Source organism: Orbicella franksi, chromosome 12 (assembly GCF_964199315.1).
Source record: "Orbicella franksi chromosome 12, jaOrbFran1.1, whole genome shotgun sequence".
Classification (NCBI taxonomy): Eukaryota; Metazoa; Cnidaria; class Anthozoa; order Scleractinia; family Merulinidae; genus Orbicella; species Orbicella franksi.
In genome coordinates, this window is record NC_138156.1 from 15,046,371 (window position 1) to 15,066,640 (window position 20,270).

Consider the following 20,270-nt stretch of genomic DNA (forward strand, 5'->3'; position numbering starts at 1 on the left):
GTTTGGTCACGTGTGTATTTGGCATGAGCCGCTTGATAATCTTCGATAGCTTTGTCGTGGCGCTTTTTTTCTTCAAGCGCAGCTTTGTTGCCCCCGCCAAGCGCCCTCACCAGATAATTGCCGCCGATAAAAGCCGTGGCGTTCAACACAGCCCCGCAAATAATGATCGCGATGCTCGCCATTGTATATGTTGTAAAATCTATTTTTAATTTTCTCGTATGGCAGTGGGGGTTCGTATGGAGGAGGTGTAGGGCATTTCTCCGGTAATGGGAATTCTTCAGTATCAAGATCCTCAAAAGCGGAGTCTTGATCCTCAAAATTGGAGTCTTCATGGGTGCAGATCTGAACCGACCAAAACAAAATTTATGGCATCAGCGGTATGACGGGTTACCTTGTATGCGAAAAATTACAGCACAACCGTTGTGAGGGCTTTGATGGTGAAATAAGAACACTCCATTGCGTTATTATAGGGGTTTTTTCTAAACGTTGACGGGGAGAATTTTTTGGTCCTCGAGGTACTTTTTGAGCACAATGCTGCCCCCCATGACGGCTGTGAACTTCACGAAATTCATCGGGCTGCTGCTGGGATTAGGAGTGAAATCCTCTTTCACAACCTTTTTGCAACCCAGCCAATGCCTGCGGCTAATCCCGTGAGTAGTGGCGTCAATGACAGTCTTGACAAGCTTGTTGTCGGACATGGTGCAATCGATATAAGAAAAGAACAAAAGTTTAAAACAAAATTAATTCTTTCTAGGAATTCCAGGCAAAAACTTTGTTTTGGTGATTCCACACACAGCGCACTTAACTTTTAGCAGTCGCCGGTTGTTTTTTGCAGCAACAATTTTTGTCGTTCCTCGGACATTCGGCGTCACTCACCAGTCTTTCACACAGTAGACTTCCATCTGAGTATATTTTTAAAAAACTTTTCTCCAAACTGTGTGCGTTTAATCTGTCTTCCCCGAGTCCTTTTCTGTGCACATGGCACGCAATGTCTCTTCTTCTGCAACCTCGCCATCAAATGCTGCACTCAAAAGATCGGCGGTCGCTCGAATGGCCATTTTGTCTAAGATGAACAACGCATCCGAGATAGCAAAAAAGGTTAAGAAACAGACAAGAAACTTGGGAACATCAACTGTGAACATGTTGATATATTCCGCTCGGGAAAGTTTAAAACAAAATTATTCTGTCTTTCCCGCGGCTTCTTCTTCTTCTCTTCTTCTTCTTATTCTTTCTTCAATTTCTTTTTTCCATCTTGTTTCCTTTTCTTCATCCGTTTCACACCACATTACGCTGATAAGATGGGAGACTCTTTCAGAAACCATTTTGTTGAAGTCGTACCACGAAATCCCTATACCAAAAATTGCGGCTGAGGACAAGATACAATTCGCAATATGAAGTTTCGGCATAGCAGATATACATTACACGCAAAAGTTTAAATCTTTTTTCTTAATCCTTTTGCTGCACGGCTTCTTCTTCCTCTTCTTCTTCCTCTGATTCTTCTCCTATTATTTCTGATAGTCTTCTCATTAATTGTTCATCTCTTCTTATTATTATTTCTGTTATTCCTCTTGTCAATGCTTCTTGTTTTTGTCTTTTTCTTTCTTCTGCACCCTTATCAGCAAACATTTCGTTGGAAAGCCGCACCACCTTTTTCACAGCATTTGCGGCCGATCTGAACAATAATATCATAATTCTGCCAATTCAGGCTTCATCGATGAGAGCAATGGTTTGGTCCGGCATCGTGGATATACATCACACGCAACTGTTCAAAGCATTTTTTTTAATCCCCTTTTTCGCTGTGTCGTGCGAGCAGGTTCTGGCTCGACACTCGCGGGCTCCGGCGTTTTGCATTTGTCAAATGCGGGCTTGGCCACTGCCTTCAGCTCTTCACGTTTGTAATAGATCCCGAGTAGGGAAACGCCTATGCCGCCAATAGCAATCCATTGGTTGGCGCTGAGGCCGCCGCTCTTTGGGCTTTCGCTCTTTGGGCTTTCACCTTCTGTAGTCGGGGCTTGTGCAGGGGCCTCTGTGGCAGCTTTCGCTTCCTTCTCCGCGTGATAAGCCTCGGCCACTTTCTTCTGTTCTTCCCGGGCCAGCCGCATTCTTTCGGCAACCATTTTTCCAGCAGCCACACGCTTTGGATTTTTTACGCACTGCGTGGTTGGAGTTGGAGTTGTCGCTTGCTGTGTGGTATCTCCGGCACGTGATGCCTTGGTCTCGACCTGAGGCGCCGTGACGGCAGGTGCGCTCTCGGATTGTTCGCTTGACATTCTGAAGCGAGCCGTATTATAAGCAAATGAAAAAAGTTTAGTTGTTAACAATTTCTCGGCAAGCCCTCAGCAGTTGTTAAGGAATGCTGGCCAGTTATTCTACAGTTGCTGATCCGGTTACTTCATCAACACCCTCAAGCAGATAACCGTGTTCATCACGAGAAGGTTGGCTCTTCTCCGGCAACTGTGGACTAAAATCAATATGTTTTGTGGTGATGAACACCGCGTTGGCCGCAGCAAGAAACCGGCCGCACTTCAAAGCAAGGTTGCCGGCCAGATTGGAGAGCTCTTTGCTCAAGATGTAGTCGTTTCTGAGCTCTTTCTGATAAGTGTGGATGTCTTTGATTTTGACGGTCATTCCGACCACTTTGGTTGCAAGAAAAATAAAGCTGTCGATCAGGCTTTCCGTTGTCTTTGAGCCCACGTACATCTCATACCGTTTGGTGAATTTCTCGACCTCTTTGCTGCTCAGGCGTTTCACCTGCTCATGGGTAAGCTGCACTCCGATGGCCTCTTTGGCTTTGCCTGTGGACACAAGCACGGCCAGCTGCTCGCAAAGAGTGGGAATGTCAGGTCCATGGGCGGTTGGAGCAAGGCCGCCTGCTTGACCACTCAGCTCGGGCTTAGTTTGAAGAAGGTTCATAACTTCTGATAATGCGACCTCTTCTCCAGCCATTGTGCAAGGCTATATACAGCTTTCATTTTTTATTCAAATGACTTTACCCAGTAGGGGTGGTGAAGCAAGAACACAAGATAAGAGAACTTTCGCTCTTTCAGCTTTGATACCAGACCTTTGTACTCGTCCGGAGAAAGCTCGCCGGCGTAATCATCGAAGATGGCTTTCGTTGTCCTGGCCGAGTGGGTGTAAAAGAGGACGATTACCGCAACGTTCTCCCGCAAGGAAGATGTTATGCCCGTCAACTTCTGGGTCAGCACCCAAATGCTCATGCCCATATGCCAAGCAGAAAAGGTGAGATTCACCAGCTCGCCTGTACGTCCTTTCACATCTTTGGAGGTCGCGCAGTCATCAAGGATTATGAGCGTGTTGGTGCCCACGAAAAGCCATCTCACCAGCTTCAACCACTTTTCCACGGCGTGCTGCTCGCAGACTATCACATCCATTCTTGGATCGTTTTCGCCAAGCCGGTGGTAGGTCTTGTTGTGCGTGAACGTCGGGCAGATGAGCACGATGTAGTCAAACTTTCCGCGGAACGGGCCGTAGATCTGGTCCACCACGAACCTTGATTTGCCAGAATTAGTCGCCCCACAATGACAGCGTTGAAGGGTATCTTGCCGGGGTCCATGTTCATATTTAATACTGCACATCTTCTAGCTGTGTATCCATAAGGTTTAACTGGGAGTCGGCAATGACAAATACGTGGCATTTCACGTCGCCTGAGCCTTCGGTTTTCTGCTCAATTTCCAGCTCGACACAGTCCGTACTGTTCACAATGCGCGTGTCGCTGCCGTTCATCAACTGATCCGCCATCATGCGCATATCAATCACAAGCCCGAACTTATCACCGGTTTAAAACTTTGTCATATCCATGTGCTCTGTTTTACTTTTTTCTTTCACAAACAAGTTGCGGGCCTCTTCCGACATGTCCTTGCCTTCGATGCCGTTGTTGTAAAGCATGTTGGGCGAGCCGTTGACCGTGACGCTGACTTTCGTCAGATCGGGGAAGATGAATTTTTCTGAATCTCTGTTGCCTGCAGTATATGGCTCTACAAATAGGAGGAGGAGGGCTTTCAGTGACCTTCTTTGGGCGTTGACTTTGATGGTGAGCCTCGGGTCACTGTCTTTTTTGAAGGGTACCTCTTTGTCATGCATCACTTGGTCGTAAAGTAACTCTTTGCCGCTGGAGTAAATGCTCCGCGCCTAGTCTGCCAGAGTCTTGCTGCGGATCATTTTTTACTCGAGCTGTATATTTTTCAGCTTGTATTTCAGCTGGGTTGTGTCGGAGCCTTAAACCACGTGTATAGCTTCGGCAAGCTTTACGTCGAACTTGAGGTCGTTGTAAAGGGCCTGGGGGTAGAAAACGCCGTGATCAGTTAAGATGTGATGGTCAAGCCTGATCCGGTACTTTTTTCCGTAAACCTTGTTCAGCTTGTTTTCAGCGTCGACGCCCAAGGTTTTCTTGTCTCCCGAGTCTGAGCGGATCTTGCACAGATCCTCACTCTGAATCCCTTCAAGAATCCTGTTATCGCACTCTTCCTGCGAAAGGAAAAGATCTTCGAAAGTTTTGTAGATGTTGTACCCAACCGTGTCTTGCAGGGTTCTTCCCACAAACGACACGACCAGCCTGTCAACGAGCACCAGCGTGACGTTCTGGACGAGGAAGTTGTTGACGTGCCCTCCAGAAAGGTCGATGTCAAAGACAAGCGCAAGCGACCCCGGCACCAGAACCTCGTTCTCGTTTAGCTTGGGCACGTAAACGTACAGCATACTGCCGGGGTTGGCTTCAGAGGGGTCAAAGGTGATTTCGCTTGACCGCGCGCTTGACCTTCATGGCGTGAGCGGTCTTTTCACTGTGCATTGGGCGAAGGTTCTCCGGCACCTCTGACATTTATGTATAAAACACTAGCGATTATTTCTAATTTGAAAAATAAAAGGCTTGAAATATATTGCTATGGCGGAAGGCGGCGACGACTTTGCTTACAAAGACCCAGATCTTGACAAGAAGCTCGACAACGACAATGACACAACCCAACCTTTTGAACCACTCGCTAGGTCCACTCCCTACCAACCTGGCGCCCCCTACCACGAGGGTGAACAAATGGAAATGTCTTCTATGCGGCACGAGCAGTCCAGCCTGCCTGACACTTCTTATGCCGAGACATCATTTTTAGGAGAAGATATCCCTTTGCTTGAACCAGATTTTGAAAGGGAATTTGTCATAGACCGGTTTAAAAGAGTATTTACCAACTTTAAAGAGAGTAGTTTTGCAATTATGAAAGGCACCAAAGGGAAAACCAAGGGTAAAATTGTTGCAGTAGGTACGGGTGGAGGTGAGTACAAGATTATGAAAGATGACGGGATAAACTTCACGCAAAGTTTTTTTAGACAGGTTTGAAAACAAAATTGGGCCAAGAGCTCCAGATGTCATTGAAGAAGACCAGGATACCATCAGAGAAATGAAAAAAAGACAAAAAGAGGCAGAGAAGCAACTACAACAGACGGAAAAACTAGCTTCGCAAAGAGAACAAGAAAACAAAGAATTGGAAGTTCTGAGAAGTAAAATCGAGCAAACGGACGCTAAGATTGATGCCATTCAGGATGAACATGGTTCGAATCTTGAAAGTGAAGCAGAGCTGCATAGGCTTAAAGAACTGAAAAAGAACTATCAAAACAATCTTGAAAACAAGAAAAGAGTTGGACTTGCTAAAAAAAAGCAAGAAACATAGAAAAAGAACAAGAAAAGGTAAACAGACTCGGGGCCAGCATTGCTGCAAAAGAAAGTGAAACAAACGCCATGGAAGAAAGGTACAACCAAACAAAACCTTTGGATGACCTAAAAGAGCAGGAAAGCGAGCTGCAGCGCCAAAACGAGGAAGACCAGGTGATCATCCAAGATACGAATGTCTCGCCCTCCGAAAAAAAAGCCACAGAAGACAGAGTTGCAGAAAGAAACGAGGAGATTGCGCGTTTCCAAACTCAGATTGCGGAAAGGGAAAGGGGGCGGCCTCTCTTGGAAAGGGTCAAGGAAATCTTCAAAAAATATGGCGTGACATTGACCGCTATTCTTATCGCCACCGGGACCACAATCGGCGCTGTCATCGGGATACTCACCAGAGGTTTGAAAGCCACTGGCAAAGCTTTGGGCTGTGAAACTCGGTTCTCTGCTATTGCTGTGAAACTCGGTTCTCTGCTGCCCGGGCTGATTCGCTCGATCGTGAGCTTCCTGTTCAAAGCCGCCGGCCAAGTCTTTGGGTTTCTGGCCGAGCACACCTTGCTGCTCATTCTTGCCGTGGTGGCCTTTTTGTCAGAACAATTTCTTAAGAAGCAGCGTTAACTTTACCTCCAAGCCGTGAACAGCAACGCTGATAATCCGACTACACCGACAATTACCGCCGTTTTGTTCCTTTCGTGTTGCGGTGTTTTATCTGGAGCCGTGGGCTCTATTTTTGCGCCATTGGCTGCACTTGCTGAGTTTCGGACGAAGATGGTTTCCTTGATTCGGCTGTTGCGGCTTTGTGTATCGGGTTGGACGGGTGGCTGTTGGGTGGGTTAATTTTTGACGGGCCGCCTGCCATGAGTTTGAGCCCAGCTTTTTTTGTCTCCGGGTTTACCTCGTTGTTGACCCCCAGTTTCATCCTGGAGACCGCCTGTTTCAGCTTGTTGTTGTAACCGATCGTGCTTGCTGTTGATAATCATTAGTGCGGGCATGAGCCAGGCCATGGGGGCTACAGCGAGATTGAGCCTCACCTTCGCTTGATCCACCGCGCGCTGCTACCTTTGCATGCTCACGGCCAGGTCAGGCTGTGTGATCGCGCTTTCCATCAGCACCAGGAACTCGCTTTGGGCTTCTCTCGCTCGACCGCCCGAACCGAGAATGCTGCTGCGGACCTTGACTTGCGCGCCCAGAACACAAAAAACGAAAGCCTCGATTGACTGGTTGATTCGCGCTAAGCCCGCCTGCAGCAAACCTGATGCTGTGTTTGGCACGAACCAGTCCGATTGGGTATCAGAAGCGGCCCCCAGCTCAATGTAATAAATCAAGTCCCCTTTTATCGCTTTCCTGCCTTCATCACTGAATTTGTTCCATCCCGGGTATAGGTAGTCAGTTTTCGACGCACCGCTCGCAGACGTAAACGCTACCCAGGCCGTGGTTTGCCCCGTGCGTGTAGCGGAAATGACTCGAGGGGTCTATGCCGAACTCGCTGCATAACCTTTTGTATGAAGCAACGTCATAATGATTATTGTATTGGTTGAAAGGCGGGTCTCCGGGCAAAGCGCTCATGCTCTGAATTCCTCCTAGTTGGTACGAAATGTGCCTGACCATGAAATACACGTGAAATTTGTAGAAAGCTCTTATCTGCAGGGGGAGAGTCATCACGCTGTCAAAGATTTCGCGAGAAACTCCGCAACCTTGTGTTGCGCAGAAAACCGCGAAGTTAAGCTGTTGCGGCCAATATTTCATGTCAGGCCCTCCTAACCAGTGTTTTGATTCGGCTGCAGAAGTGTGCCTGAGTTTGGTTTCTTGAAATATTTCTCGGAATTTTGTTGTAAAATATTGGTCAGGCATGACGTATATTTGGATTGCATCGTCGAATATTTTCTTCAAGCTTGGCGCTTTGCCTTCGAAAGGTACTGCAGGGATGGCCAATGAAATTTTTGAGCCAAGCAGCGACAATTGGTAAGGAAAACCCCCACTGTCTCCCAAACCAAGCGCTTCTTTCATTTCGGCACTCCAATATTTCCTATCTGAACCGAAGACTCTTTGAAACGAGTCTTTGCTTTCTTTGAAAAACACCTCCGCGGTCACGTTTTTCTCGTCAACACTTCCTTGGAAAACGAACCGGCTTTTGTCCGCTTTGGGGAAGCGGTTTAAAAAGTTTGTCCACGCCTTTTTCTTCACCGCCTCCGCTTTTTTTAACGCCGGACCATTCCACAAATTGGCCACATTATTTGAACACAATTTTATTTGTTAAATATAAAATGGTTGTTCTCACTATTGTCACGCAAGAGAACGGAGAGACTATCTATTTTGAAAAACCGATACCGAAAGTGCATTTCATGAAACTCATATCTTGCAGTTTGTACAACAGCTGGGACACTGAAAAAAGAAGGTTCGGCCTCCTTGGGAGATAAAAACAAAGATATAACTTTGTCAGTTAGTAAATCACTCCCAGAGCATTATAATTTAGAAAGCATGGCAAAAGAAATACAAGTTCTGTTCGCAAAATATAAATATGACCTTGTAACAGAAATAAATCAACCTGTTGGCTAGCTTGTAATCAAAAATTTTGGGGGAAAACCGATTGAACTTGATCGCGATTTAGCCGGTTTGTTTAATATTAAGCGAAATTTGGGTTTTATGGCATTCGTGAAAAGGTTTCCAGCTCCAACGACATATTTTATTCATTGCGACTTGATCGACAAACAAAAGAATCTGTTCAATGGCAAAAGGTCAGATGTATTAGCCTTGTTTGATGTGAAAGGGAAGCCTTATGAAAAAGTAAGCTACCAGGCTTCTCCGCAACAGGTTTTGCGAGACTGCTCCACAGACGAGTCCATAAATAGCATCACTATTAGCATGAAAGATGAAAACGGCGAACTCTTTGATTTCAAGGGCTTCCCTCTTCTTTTTGAATTAGGCTTAAATTAAATTTCTATATACACAATGTCTTCGGCAAATCTGTTGGCACCAAGCGCGCCGCCTGCCGAGAATGAAAGAAGAATCTATCCAAGCCTTCCCGAAACAACAAATGCCGAGAATTTCCGGCTAACCAAGATAAGCAGAATTGAAAAAGAAATATCTGCTGAGGTTGAGCATTACAGGCTTGTGTTGAAAAAATACAAAAAACCCCGGAAAGCGCTTCACTATTCCCTGGTTGGCCTTGGCGCCTTCATGGCAGTTCTATCTTCTGGGGCTGTCGCAACATCACTCACTGGTGTTGGAATTGTTGTTGGTGCGCCTGTTGCCGGGATAGCAGCTTTATCTGGCGCGGTTTCCACTGGCCTGTCCGTTGTCAACAAGAAGCTTGAACGCAAAGTCAATAAGCACTCGAGAATCCATTCTCTGGCTATTGCAAAACATGACTCGATTAACCTCGCCGTCTCACAGGCTCTTAATGATAATCGGGTTTCTGACACGAAGTTTCAACTGATCACACGTGAAATGCAGAAATATCGCCAGCTTAAAGAGACTACGCTCGAACTTTGCGCAAATACAAACAAATCCAATCCAGCCAGATATTGAAAAAATAAGAAACCAGGTTTGGGAAGAATATAGAAAAAAACTGGCGGATTAAACAGCAGATTTGAACTAAATTTTGAGAAAAAACACAAAACTTTCTATCTTATTAAAAACAGATGATTGTGTTACACCGCGTTACCTTTACACGTGACGTTGCGTGACTGGGTTACGTTTCTGTCACGCGTGACGTTGCGTGACAGGTCACACAAAAAAGCAAAAACCCTGTCCGGGGGTGCTCGTTGGCTGTTCTTTTTCCTAGCCCCGGCTAGGACTTTTTGCGCCACTGACAAGGCGGCTGTCCCGTTTTATCTCCGGACGAGGTTTGAGATCCCAAGGGACCTCTGAGCACCCCCCAGTCACCACTGGGCCGGGACGGGTTCACCCAGGGTTGTCACCGTGGACGGTCTCACCCCATACCCCTGACAAGCGCCTGTACGTGCTGTATTAGGAATCAGAGGGGGCCAACCTCACATCCAAAAGCACCATCATTTGCTCGCTGATAAATTGTATAATTACTCAAGCTATATACGTTGATCCAGTCGCCTCCCCTTTCACTTGTGATGTTGCTTCTCTGTCCTCGCAGGTTTTCACACATACGCATGCGCTTTTGGGTGACGAGATGATGTCATGCGCTTTTGGGTGGCAATATGTCATGCTTGAGCTATATTTAGAGCTTGGCTGAATAAATTATATCCCAACAACAGTTCTGAAGGCCAAAATGATTGTGCTGTTCCACGCCATTTGCTTTATTTTCACGGAACTTTCTACACCCGTTTGGCAGAAAGAGGTCAGACAGATAACATATCAAGTTGCTGAAGCCATGCGAGAAGCAGAGAAGACTTAAACAGGCTCGATCGAGGCCCTTGTTCAAGGAATAACAAATGTTACGAGTGATAGAACGCTGCAATCGAATCTTGCTATTTTCTCCTTACCTCCCGCTGGCTTCACTTCGGCAGATTCTGTGGTGAAAAAATAACTTACAGCACGTTGTCTGGGCGTATTTTTTTGGTAAATTCTCTTCTGGTTCGTTATTTTCGGCCCAAACAAAAAAATCTTGAGTTGTCCTCCATGTTTTTCAGTACTGCTCGTCCAAGGGGCCTGGGGAATAATTAGTTCCAGTCTTTCTGAGAAAAATGTCACGCAACTCGCAGATTTCAAAACAAAACTTTGCTTCAAACGAAGGTTAGTCGCCACCTTTTTCGCTAACGCTCCCTGCCAAAAAGGAACCACTCGTGCCAGTCATAACCGTCCCCGGAGCATGCTTTTAAAAAATTCTTGTACTCAGGGGTGGCTTCTACGAGAGGTATTATTGGCGGGTTTAGCGTTGCTTTATGAACAGTTCCCTCCTTTTCAAAACAGGGGAAACAACACTCCTCGAAATAACAGTTCGGATATTCGAAACAAATAACCATCGGCACAATCTGCTCCCTGTATTGACAGAAAGGCAGTTTAAAAATATTCTCGTGTACCTTGTCCCACCCCATTTCCTTTTTTTCCTTTATTTTTATCGCTATGTACTCCTTGAGAATCATCTCACGAAGCTCTGGAGGGAGATTTTTGATGGCCTCGGAAACTTCGCAGCCTTCTTTCCAGCCCCGCATCAGCCACCCGCACTTGTTTGGCGCTTGAGTCATCCCGGCTCAGGCGATATAACAACGGGCTCGCACGTTTCTAATTGGTCTCTCCCTTCCCTGTTGTAAGTAGTATATAGGGGATTAACCAAATACCATTTCAAAGAGGGAGCCGAATTTCACCGTTTCACAGCCTCCAGGTTCAACCGGCCCGAGCTTGTGAGGGCCAGTCTTGATGGTGGGGGCTGCGATAAGGTGAAATAAGGCTCCCTCTGCGAAATAGTATTTGGTTAATCCCCTATATACTACTGATTAATAAAGATGACACTTCTCTAATTTTTAAGTCTGTGCGTTTTGCACAAATTTACAGAGCCCAGTATGGAGCTGCCATGTTGGTGTACCTCCACGGTACACCAACATTGCGGCTGGAAAATAGTGTAAACATCTGGAACTTACTTTGGCTATCTAGGCCACTGATTATCTGTACTGAGCAAACTGGCATTTACATAAGCACCCTTCCTAATACTTTAACTTCTGAATGAGCTAAAAATCACAAGTACCGGTATATGTTTTTTGAGTGTGACCAGGTTCACAAAAACATGACAATGCATTTTTAGCACAAATTTAGAATTTCAGTTTGGTAGAAACTATTTCCTTTCTTTATCAAATCAACCCACATAACCTAACCACACAGGATTTACATCATGAATTTCCTATATGTCACACCACCACACCTTGTACTAGAATCATGAGAATTTCCTTCTATTGTTTGTTTCCTAATAAAAGAAGTGCAGTTAGTTAGTTTAATTCAGTGGTTCAAAGTGTTCAAGACCTGCACTTTCAAGTTGAGGACCCCTTGGTCAAGTACTGTTCCTTGTGACCTAAGTTAGTGATTCGTTTCACTCAGGATTTTGGTATGTCACATTTAACCTTGTTATTATGTCTAAAGTTTAGGTTTTAAGTTCAAAACTACAGTCAACTTGTACTTATCTTAAACCAATTGTTTAATCTTTGCTTGAATCCTCTGTTGATTCATGTCCAAATTGTATCTAGGATTCATTGTATGTGTAGTTTCCAAAACATTGTATTTGTCTCTACATAAGACTCATTTTAGTGCTGAGTTCATTGTTGAAATTAGATATTTCACTGTTAGTCTAGCTTTGTTTAACCTAGCTATGATGACAGATGTTGTCCTGACACAAAGTAACAAGTTTACAGTTTTCTTAGTTTTATGTCGGACAATTATTCAAATTGCTAGCAAGATCAGTTTATTTCATTGTTTTGCTGTTTTGAGCTATTATTTGGTTTATGTTTCACTTGTTTTCAGTTAATTCACATTTAGTTCTAAGAATAGCTTTTTATTAGTGCCAGATAAGAGGATTAATATTTTACTCAGTGTCATGCAATGCTTTGTAGGAATTTAGTGAATGCTCATTGTAACACTCAAGTTTTACTATTATTTCTGTATTATATTTTGATTATGTTATTGTAATATTTTTAGTGATTTATTCTTTTCAGTTTGCAATCACCTTTTTTTTTCCTTTTGTATAATTTCTGTATTCCTGCATAAATAAATTTTATTGTGGCTACAAGTCTGTTTCGTTGTTCACTAACAACACCAGAACCTGCCTCGGTCACATTTGACAAACACGTTCATAGCTCAATGTCAAGCACCACCATAACTTTGAAATTCGAAATGTTTCGCTTGCTTGGGAAACACAAAAAAAAACAACAATGACAAAGGCTAAGGGAAATAGACTGAAACATTTATAGGCTGATATAAAGACCTTGACTCATTTCACGCCCTAAAGACCTGCAAACAAGTAATAAACTATTAATCGATTCCAAAAATGCAATCAAAGGCAGAATAGCTTGAGCACATCGATTCGATTGGATTTCGTACAACTTCAAATGCAGCACATTTAGCTCAATTGCAATATAGCTAGTGCTTCTCAGTATAACAACTGCCTGGGTAAATGCAGCAAGTGTCTAGTTGACACAATAAATTAAATGGAAAACAACAGCTACTCTGGTCCTGTTTTCCTTTTATCATGAGAAATATGGGCTAAAACACCGCAACAAAGTCTCTCTCCAATCACAAAACAGCTGAAAACAGTCGAAAACAGCCATATTTGAGAATCGCCCTATGATGCATTGCAAGCTCAGTATTGAATAAATGTACATCATGTATGCCAATGGATTGAGTCTCTGTTGATGCCTTACTGATTCCAGTTGCAAAATAACCACTTTGATAACAAATATTTCTGGAATTAGAGTGATGATGCTGCTGACATTATACTTACAATTGAACGAAACATAGGCATACAAGGCATGCAAGAGTTATTTTTTTCGTGTGAAGTGTTGGAGATAGAAGCATTCATGGTACAGTCATGATCTGGATGATTTGACAAGTTTTTTTGGTTGCGATGTTACATCAGTCATGGTAAGATAGCTAAATAGTAAGCCATAAAATGTTTGAATGAACAAACTACAGTTATCTGACACGTCTCCAGATTAATGTACATACCATCTTATTTTCTAACAGGCAATTTGATTTGTTTTTTGATACAACCCACACTGATGTGTGACATGCGCACATGCATAACTCCCTCACTCACTGATCACATAACCCTTCCAACCCCCAAGAGGAATTTTTGCTCAAAAATACTCACGTTAATTTGGAGACTCTTTCGCATTTTATGAGTCGTAAGTTTACCTTTTTACACAACACAACTTCACCGAAAATAGAAAGAGAAAAAAACCTCTGAAACGTTGAAAGTCTGATTTAATTAAATTGCTCTTTAACTTGGTGCCACGCAGTCTTCAAAGAACATTTGAACAGTTTTCATACTTTTTACCTTTAAAAATATCGGACTGAAATGAATGTCATCAAATAAAACTATTAAACTGCTACTGCAGAGACGTAAAAACTGTCCAGAAACGAAAGCTTCTTTTTTGTTTAATATCCTGGAAACAATAGCCGATAACTTGTCAGCTCTAATTGAATTTACTCCCATATAAAAAAACAAAAGTGTCAAGTTAGCATTTGTTACTAAAGATAGCAAACATCTCGTGGGAAAGAGTGGTGACGATTCGTCCACTCTAATTGAATTTACTCCCTTGTGCAAAACAAGAGTGTCAAATTACACTTTGTAACTAAAAAACAAAAATATCTCGTTATATTTGCATGCAACAAGAATAAAACAATCGTTACCCGCACTTACTATTGTGAACGTCAGAACTGTTTCAAATCTAAAGTCTAGTCCCCTCTAAAACATGTCCGAAGAACTAGACACAACGATTCGTGACCTCTAATTGAATTTACTCCTTGTGAAAAACAAAAGTATCAAGTTACCTTTGTAACTAAAAATAAAAATATCTCGTTGCATTTGCATACTACTAACTCACAAACTGTTTCAAACCTCAAGGCTCATCTCGTTCATTTAACTAAAATCCTCAGCCTAACCCACAGAAAATGTCAAAGTAAACCCAATATATGAATACTTCCTCCTCTTTTATAGAAGAATAAATATGGCCGTTCTGAACTCTATCGGGATCAAATCTTCTCACATACCATTTACCTTTACAAGAAATTTGATTGGCTGTTTATAGTAGATCCAATCTGATTGGTGTGACATACATACATTTCTCACTCACTCACTCACTGACTCACTCACTCACTCACCCATTGACCCGTCCATAACATACCTGACGTGCCGACTGAGAGATATTTTTTTACAAAAAAATAACTTGGGCTTTTTTTGTCCCATACTTTGGAAAACTTCACTTAGATGTACTGAATGAATTTCTTTAGTTTCTGAAAGAACAATTCAAGTAACTAGCCAGCAAAAAGAACACATCATTGCAATTCTTTTTGCATGCTAGGGTTTTATCTTTTAAATTATCAAACGAATTGTCACGACTAATTGACACGACGACCCAATATACAAGAATATATTTTCTGCAAAGAAGCGGTGGCCAATATAATGTGGTAATGCTGCCTCCAAGTCACCTTTAGTTTATACTACTGTCCCGAGCCCAGGGAAGGAAAGCAGATTTCAGTGAGGCCAAATTCAACCCCCGAATGCCTCTTTCATTTTTATTTGTTTTCATTTGCAGCTTGCATTTCATGATTTGTACAATGCATTTTGTTTTGTTAAAATAGAATTGCAAAACTCAAAAACAAAAGCAGCAATATAATTTTTTGTAAAAAAAACTGCAGCACTTGTATGGATACATCAATTATTGAATTTGTTTCACCATAAATAGTATTCCTCCTCATTCATGGCTTGATCACTTTGCTGAACACTTTATTTCAAACGTTTGATTGACATTAGACCATATTAGTGTCTCATGGAAAATCTCTACTCCTGAACCCCTACCCTAAAGCTCCACAATTCACTCAAACCCCCCCCCCCCAATCTTCCCCAACCCCCTCGATTGACCACGGCAAATTTAATCCTGGGCTCCTTTTGAAGTTAGGAGCCTGAAGGGCTCCTTAAAAATTTCCTTAGGCAACAGCCTTGGTAAACACTGGTGGATAAGCCACACCTTGTTACTCAAAATTTTCCTTAAAATCAGGCAAGCAGCTTATCTGCGAGAACATCTGGACAACATGCCATAAATGTGCATAAATTAACACTTTTCATCACAAATTTATGAGTCTGTATAGCAAACTCATAAGAACTTCATGAAACTAATATCAGAGTATGCATCGATCATTGTTTTTACAAGTTTGGTGGCTCCTAAAAGCTGTTTTTGCTTATAAGCATACATGTAAGCTAACATTTATTGCTTTTACACAGCATTAAATCTTCGTTAACAAATATTTTACCAAGTTTAAGGTCGCCATTCTAGAACAACTAAATGTCACTCTCGATCAGCAGGGAATCTCCATTTCATCACAACGCTGTTTACATTGTCACACAGAGTTGGGATTAAAGGAAGCTTTGAAAGCTTATTGTGTCCAGTACCTCATCTCTTGGTGAAATGCCTGGCTACTAAGCTACAACGTATGAAAAAACGAATGAAAGCATTCTTGTTGTTGTATGTAAAATTCTACTTAAAAACTGACAGAGATGAAAAAATATGGGTTGAAAATACCAGAGAAAGATCAAACATATATGCATGTCAAAGTCAGTAGACATCATGTCCACATACTATTACAGAACTAAAATTTTGTAGGTAAGGGTTTCAGTTCAAAGTCAGTTCTCTGTTTCAATGTTAGTGAGTTTACGTGGGTTTACATTCAATAAATCAAGAAATCTACATGTAAAGAATCTTTCTTAAGACTCCACCTGTGAATTATTTTGATTTCTCTCCAAACACTTTTTTCCAAAATTTGAGTTGCCAAACTCAGGGTGCGGCTGCAACTGTACGGTATTCTGTTTTGTTCATGATCATTCTATCATGTTAGTGATTGTCTCCTCATATTTTACTGATTGTTCCGTCTTGTTACTTATTGTTCTGTCTTGACACTGATTATCCCCCTTGTTACTGATTGTTCTGTCTTGATAATGATAGTTTCATCTTGATACTGACTGTTCCATCTTGATTATTCTGTTTCGTTATTAATTATAATGCTCAGAACAATAACTCGCATCTGTTGAAGCGAAGTTTATAAAGTAGATAAAACTGTAACTAAACTAAGAGATGAAATGTAGAGCCGCTTTAAACCTATTAAAACATTTAAAATGTAGAGGAACTGTACAAAGATAAATTGTAAATCAAGTCTCTTAAGTATACAGTTTGTAATGTAGATGTAGTTATGACTAAAAACATAGAACAGCAGAAACATACAGTTTGTAATGTTAATGAAGTTTTGACTAAAATATATATGTAGAGCATAAAGTTTGTCATGCCTGCGACATTGGCTAAAATGCAGAGCCATAGTAGCATACACTTTATAATAATTATAAAGGAAGTTAATGATCATCAGTAGAGCTGTAGAAGAACACAGTTAATTAATATAGGGGAAGTTAACTGCAACTAGAGGCATGCATGTTGTAATGAACAAAGTGCAGATATCCTTTTTCATGAACAAGTTTTCATTTAATTTGCGAACAAGTGTACATTCCAAAAATTCTTTGTATGAGAGGGTTACTAAAACACAGAACCATTGAATTCAACAGTCTATAAATATGGGTTAAAACAGAAACAACCACATTACTTTACATTACTTAATCCACATGATTTAAGTAACCATGACAACTCCATGCAAATCCACTCTAGTACAACATAGTAAATGCAACCATATTAATTGCAGATGCATACAGACACACAAAGACACAAAGTTATATGTGATTTTGAGTGCTTTAAAACATGCCAGGGGAAAAAAACATTAAAGAAAGACTAACTGAATCGTATAATCAAATGAAAATCCAAGCTAAAGAGCTGCTCCAGAGTAGAGTTTCCTGTCTCACTAAGGTCCCCGATGGCATCAGTAATGTTCTTGAAACTTTGAGACAGCTGGTTGATACGTCCTGATTTTAACTCCTGAAAACAACAACAATTAAGTTAAAAAAAGTTATAGACTGTTGCATTCAAAGGTAGAGGAGAGGCCAGCAGGCTCACTACATGTGTATAGTGTGCCCGCATAAACTCTGATTAATTAAGTAAGAGTACATGAGTATTGGCAAAAGCTTCTGTATAGTGTTAACAACTGACTCATGCTTTAACATCCATCAAGTTATAAATGACACACACCCTCAACACATGCAGATGTTGCTTAAAGCACAGCTGAGAGCAAATCTAGCTTATTGAGTAATCTCCAACTTTGCAAGTGTATCATAGCTTTATTTTACAAAGCTAAAAGCCTGAATCAATTATTTCAGAACATTGCAAATGGAAGCAATAGTATAATGACAACCGCTAGTGGAAGAAAAAAATTTATCTGGCAAGGTGAAGTTTACTTTGCTCATTTTGAGAGCGTGCATCACTGGATTTAGATCCACACTAATAATTATATAACACAGCTTTACTAGCTATGTTATAATTTTAATTATTAAAACCTGGATCACTGGATAATGCAATCCAAGAGTTTTAATTGGCTCAGCCATAATGGGTAATGAACCATTCATTATATATGATTTTGGGGGGCATTTTTTAATGTTATTTTAGCCTAGTTTTCTATATAATGGGTGCTTTTAATAAAATAATTATTCCAGTCACACTTGTTGGATATGAGATGATTATAGCCAACTCAGCACTTCACGCCTCAAGCTTTATTTATTTCATAACTACAGTATATAGTGCCCAACATCTAACCTCTGTCATGTAATCAGAAAATTTCCTTACTGAACCTTCCTTAGGGTTTTGAAGAAGTTCATGACAAATGTCTGAAAAATTGTCCTCCTGCAATACAAAAATAAACCAACAGAGTAAGGGCTGTCATTAACTTTTGAGTCACCAGTACATGAAGCCTTGTTCTCCACACCCGTGGCAAACTTGTTACTTTGTAGGTGAATTCTATCAACAACAGGCAGTTTCACTCGCAGCATCAAGAGAGCAGCCACAAAGTGGGGAAAAAAAAATTCTGCAACTTCATTTGAGAAGTATGGTGGTGACACATTAGTAGTCATTTAGCCAATGGTATGGTCAATGGATTATAAAGGTGGTACACTTCTTAGTTGCTCTCAACAGAACATAAGACGTCTGTATTAAGTGACATGGATTCATGCAGTTTCTGCTAGAAAGGAAAGAGGGAACATTTTTGGCTCAACTTAAGCGCAGTGCTTACTAAAGGTTTTTGCGCCAGGTTAGGACCACGTGGAAAAAGTAGATCTTTGCAAGGGCTATTGAAATCCACAAAGAAAAATTGGGGTAGCCACACATTTTTCAAGATAATTAGCCTTGAATCTCAACAAAAATGCTGACATCAGCATTTTTCTGAAAAAAGAAGGAAAGGATATTTCTTCACAGATTTCCTGAGAATTCGCCTTTACATACAGAAAAGCAGACAGTTACAATGATCTTAAAACTATATGGTAAATGGTAACATAAAAACTATTTTTGGTATGTTTTTAATAACAAAATTGTTCAACAGCACTTTTAGTGTCTCCAACAGCCTTCTTCTGGTTCAGCTAAAATACAGTCTAAATACCTTTTGCTCACAACCAGAAACCAGTCACGTGTAATTGCCACTTCCATTTCAAAACATAAGATGTAGGGGTAACCACACATTTTTTACAATTATTGACCTTTTTTGAAAACTTTTACAGTGCCCATTACATTTTTTCCTGTCACCTCCCAAGTAAAACATTTGCGAATCTCGCACTTGTTTTGCATGCACTATGCCATCTGCAGGTCCATGTTTACAGTTGGATTTCAGTATAATTTTCAACAAATAACAGCTAGTTTTTCAGCTGGAAGACATTAACAGTTAGTGGTTAGTGATATGCTTCTATTCTGGTGTTCCTGGTTTAAGTACAGGTTCATTAAACTTGATTTGGTTGCAGCAGAAAAATTTTTCTTTCATTTTAGTCATGTACTTGGTAACGTACTTGGTAGCGTACTTGATTGCGTCAAGTATGTCAACCCAGCACAGCATGGCACTTTAACCATGCCTTGCGTGATCCGCATGTGTGCACTAACAAAAGTAGACACTGTCCTTAAGGTATCACGGTAGGTGAATTTTTATGAAAAATGCGAACTTTTGTTTTGGCTTTTCAAATTGAGAAGACTGAGATAAATATTTTGCAAAAAGAATGGGAAGAAAAGCTTTTTTTACTTTATGGTTTATTTCAAGTGCTCGTACTCGCTCTGAAATGTTAAAAAATCGCCAGGAATTTAGGGATGGCTTGCGTGCAATTTCATTCGGGCATCAATGGGTTAAAGTTTATACCTTTTAGTGTCTTAGTGCCTTAGTGCCTTTGTGCCTTAGTGCCTTTTTGTCTTAGTGCCTTTTTGTCTTAGAACTTTAGCGTCTTGGCGCCTTAGCAAACAGCAGCCCCCCAAACCATCCCAATAATGCACTCTACACTAAAAATACAACAATATGGAAATTTGTGATAATTAGTAGAAGTAAACTCTTGCACATGATTTTTGGCAAAGTTTTTGATAAAAGCTGCTATTCATGCTTCATGCTATATTTCATGCTTATTATAAGAACGCATTCCCAGTAATTGTAACATCTTTGTAAGCCCGGACTCATAAGAACACGCATTAAACTACAGTCAATACATTGTGTCGGACACAAATAAACGTTTAAGTTTGATTCAGACAGAAAGCTAAATCCTTGATTAAAAATTTGAACCAAATTTCTTGACATGGTTACCGACTGCAAAAATAGAAAAGACCACAGTGTATCTGCTATTTTTCTTATTTATTCAATTTTTAGCAATAGAAATTAGATGAGTCTTTTCTCATGCAAAGCTTATGATTAGTTGATTACAATGACTGGAAAAAAAATTGGGGTGCCCATGCTCGTTGGTGAGCTAGAGCCATTTTTCAACTGACAGAGCTCAATATCAAGGCAAATCCGTCATGTTTTCAATGACGCCATAAATTAT

General features: G+C 41.3%; 2 protein-coding genes across 10 annotated transcripts in view; both read right to left on the bottom strand.

Moving 5' to 3' along the window:
- Nucleotides 1-20,270, bottom strand: part of LOC145462469 (uncharacterized) — a 249,957-nt gene that overhangs the window by 126,491 nt on the left and 103,196 nt on the right. The gene's annotated exons all lie outside the window — the stretch shown is intronic.
- LOC145462464 (synaptonemal complex protein 2-like) overlaps nucleotides 1-20,270 on the bottom strand; it is a 151,846-nt gene that overhangs the window by 120,312 nt on the left and 11,264 nt on the right. For all 9 annotated transcript variants that reach the window (XR_014041196.1, XR_014041195.1, XM_081445998.1 and 6 more), the window contains exons 2-3: nucleotides 18,028-18,114; nucleotides 17,118-17,256 (exon numbers count right to left, since the gene is read on the bottom strand). Coding sequence is in view for 7 of the 9 variants with exons in the window: in XM_081445998.1 (XP_081302124.1) it covers nucleotides 17,118-17,256; nucleotides 18,028-18,114 (226 nt within the window). In the remaining 2 variants the exon portion in view is untranslated. The remainder of the gene's footprint in view (nucleotides 1-17,117; nucleotides 17,257-18,027; nucleotides 18,115-20,270) is intronic.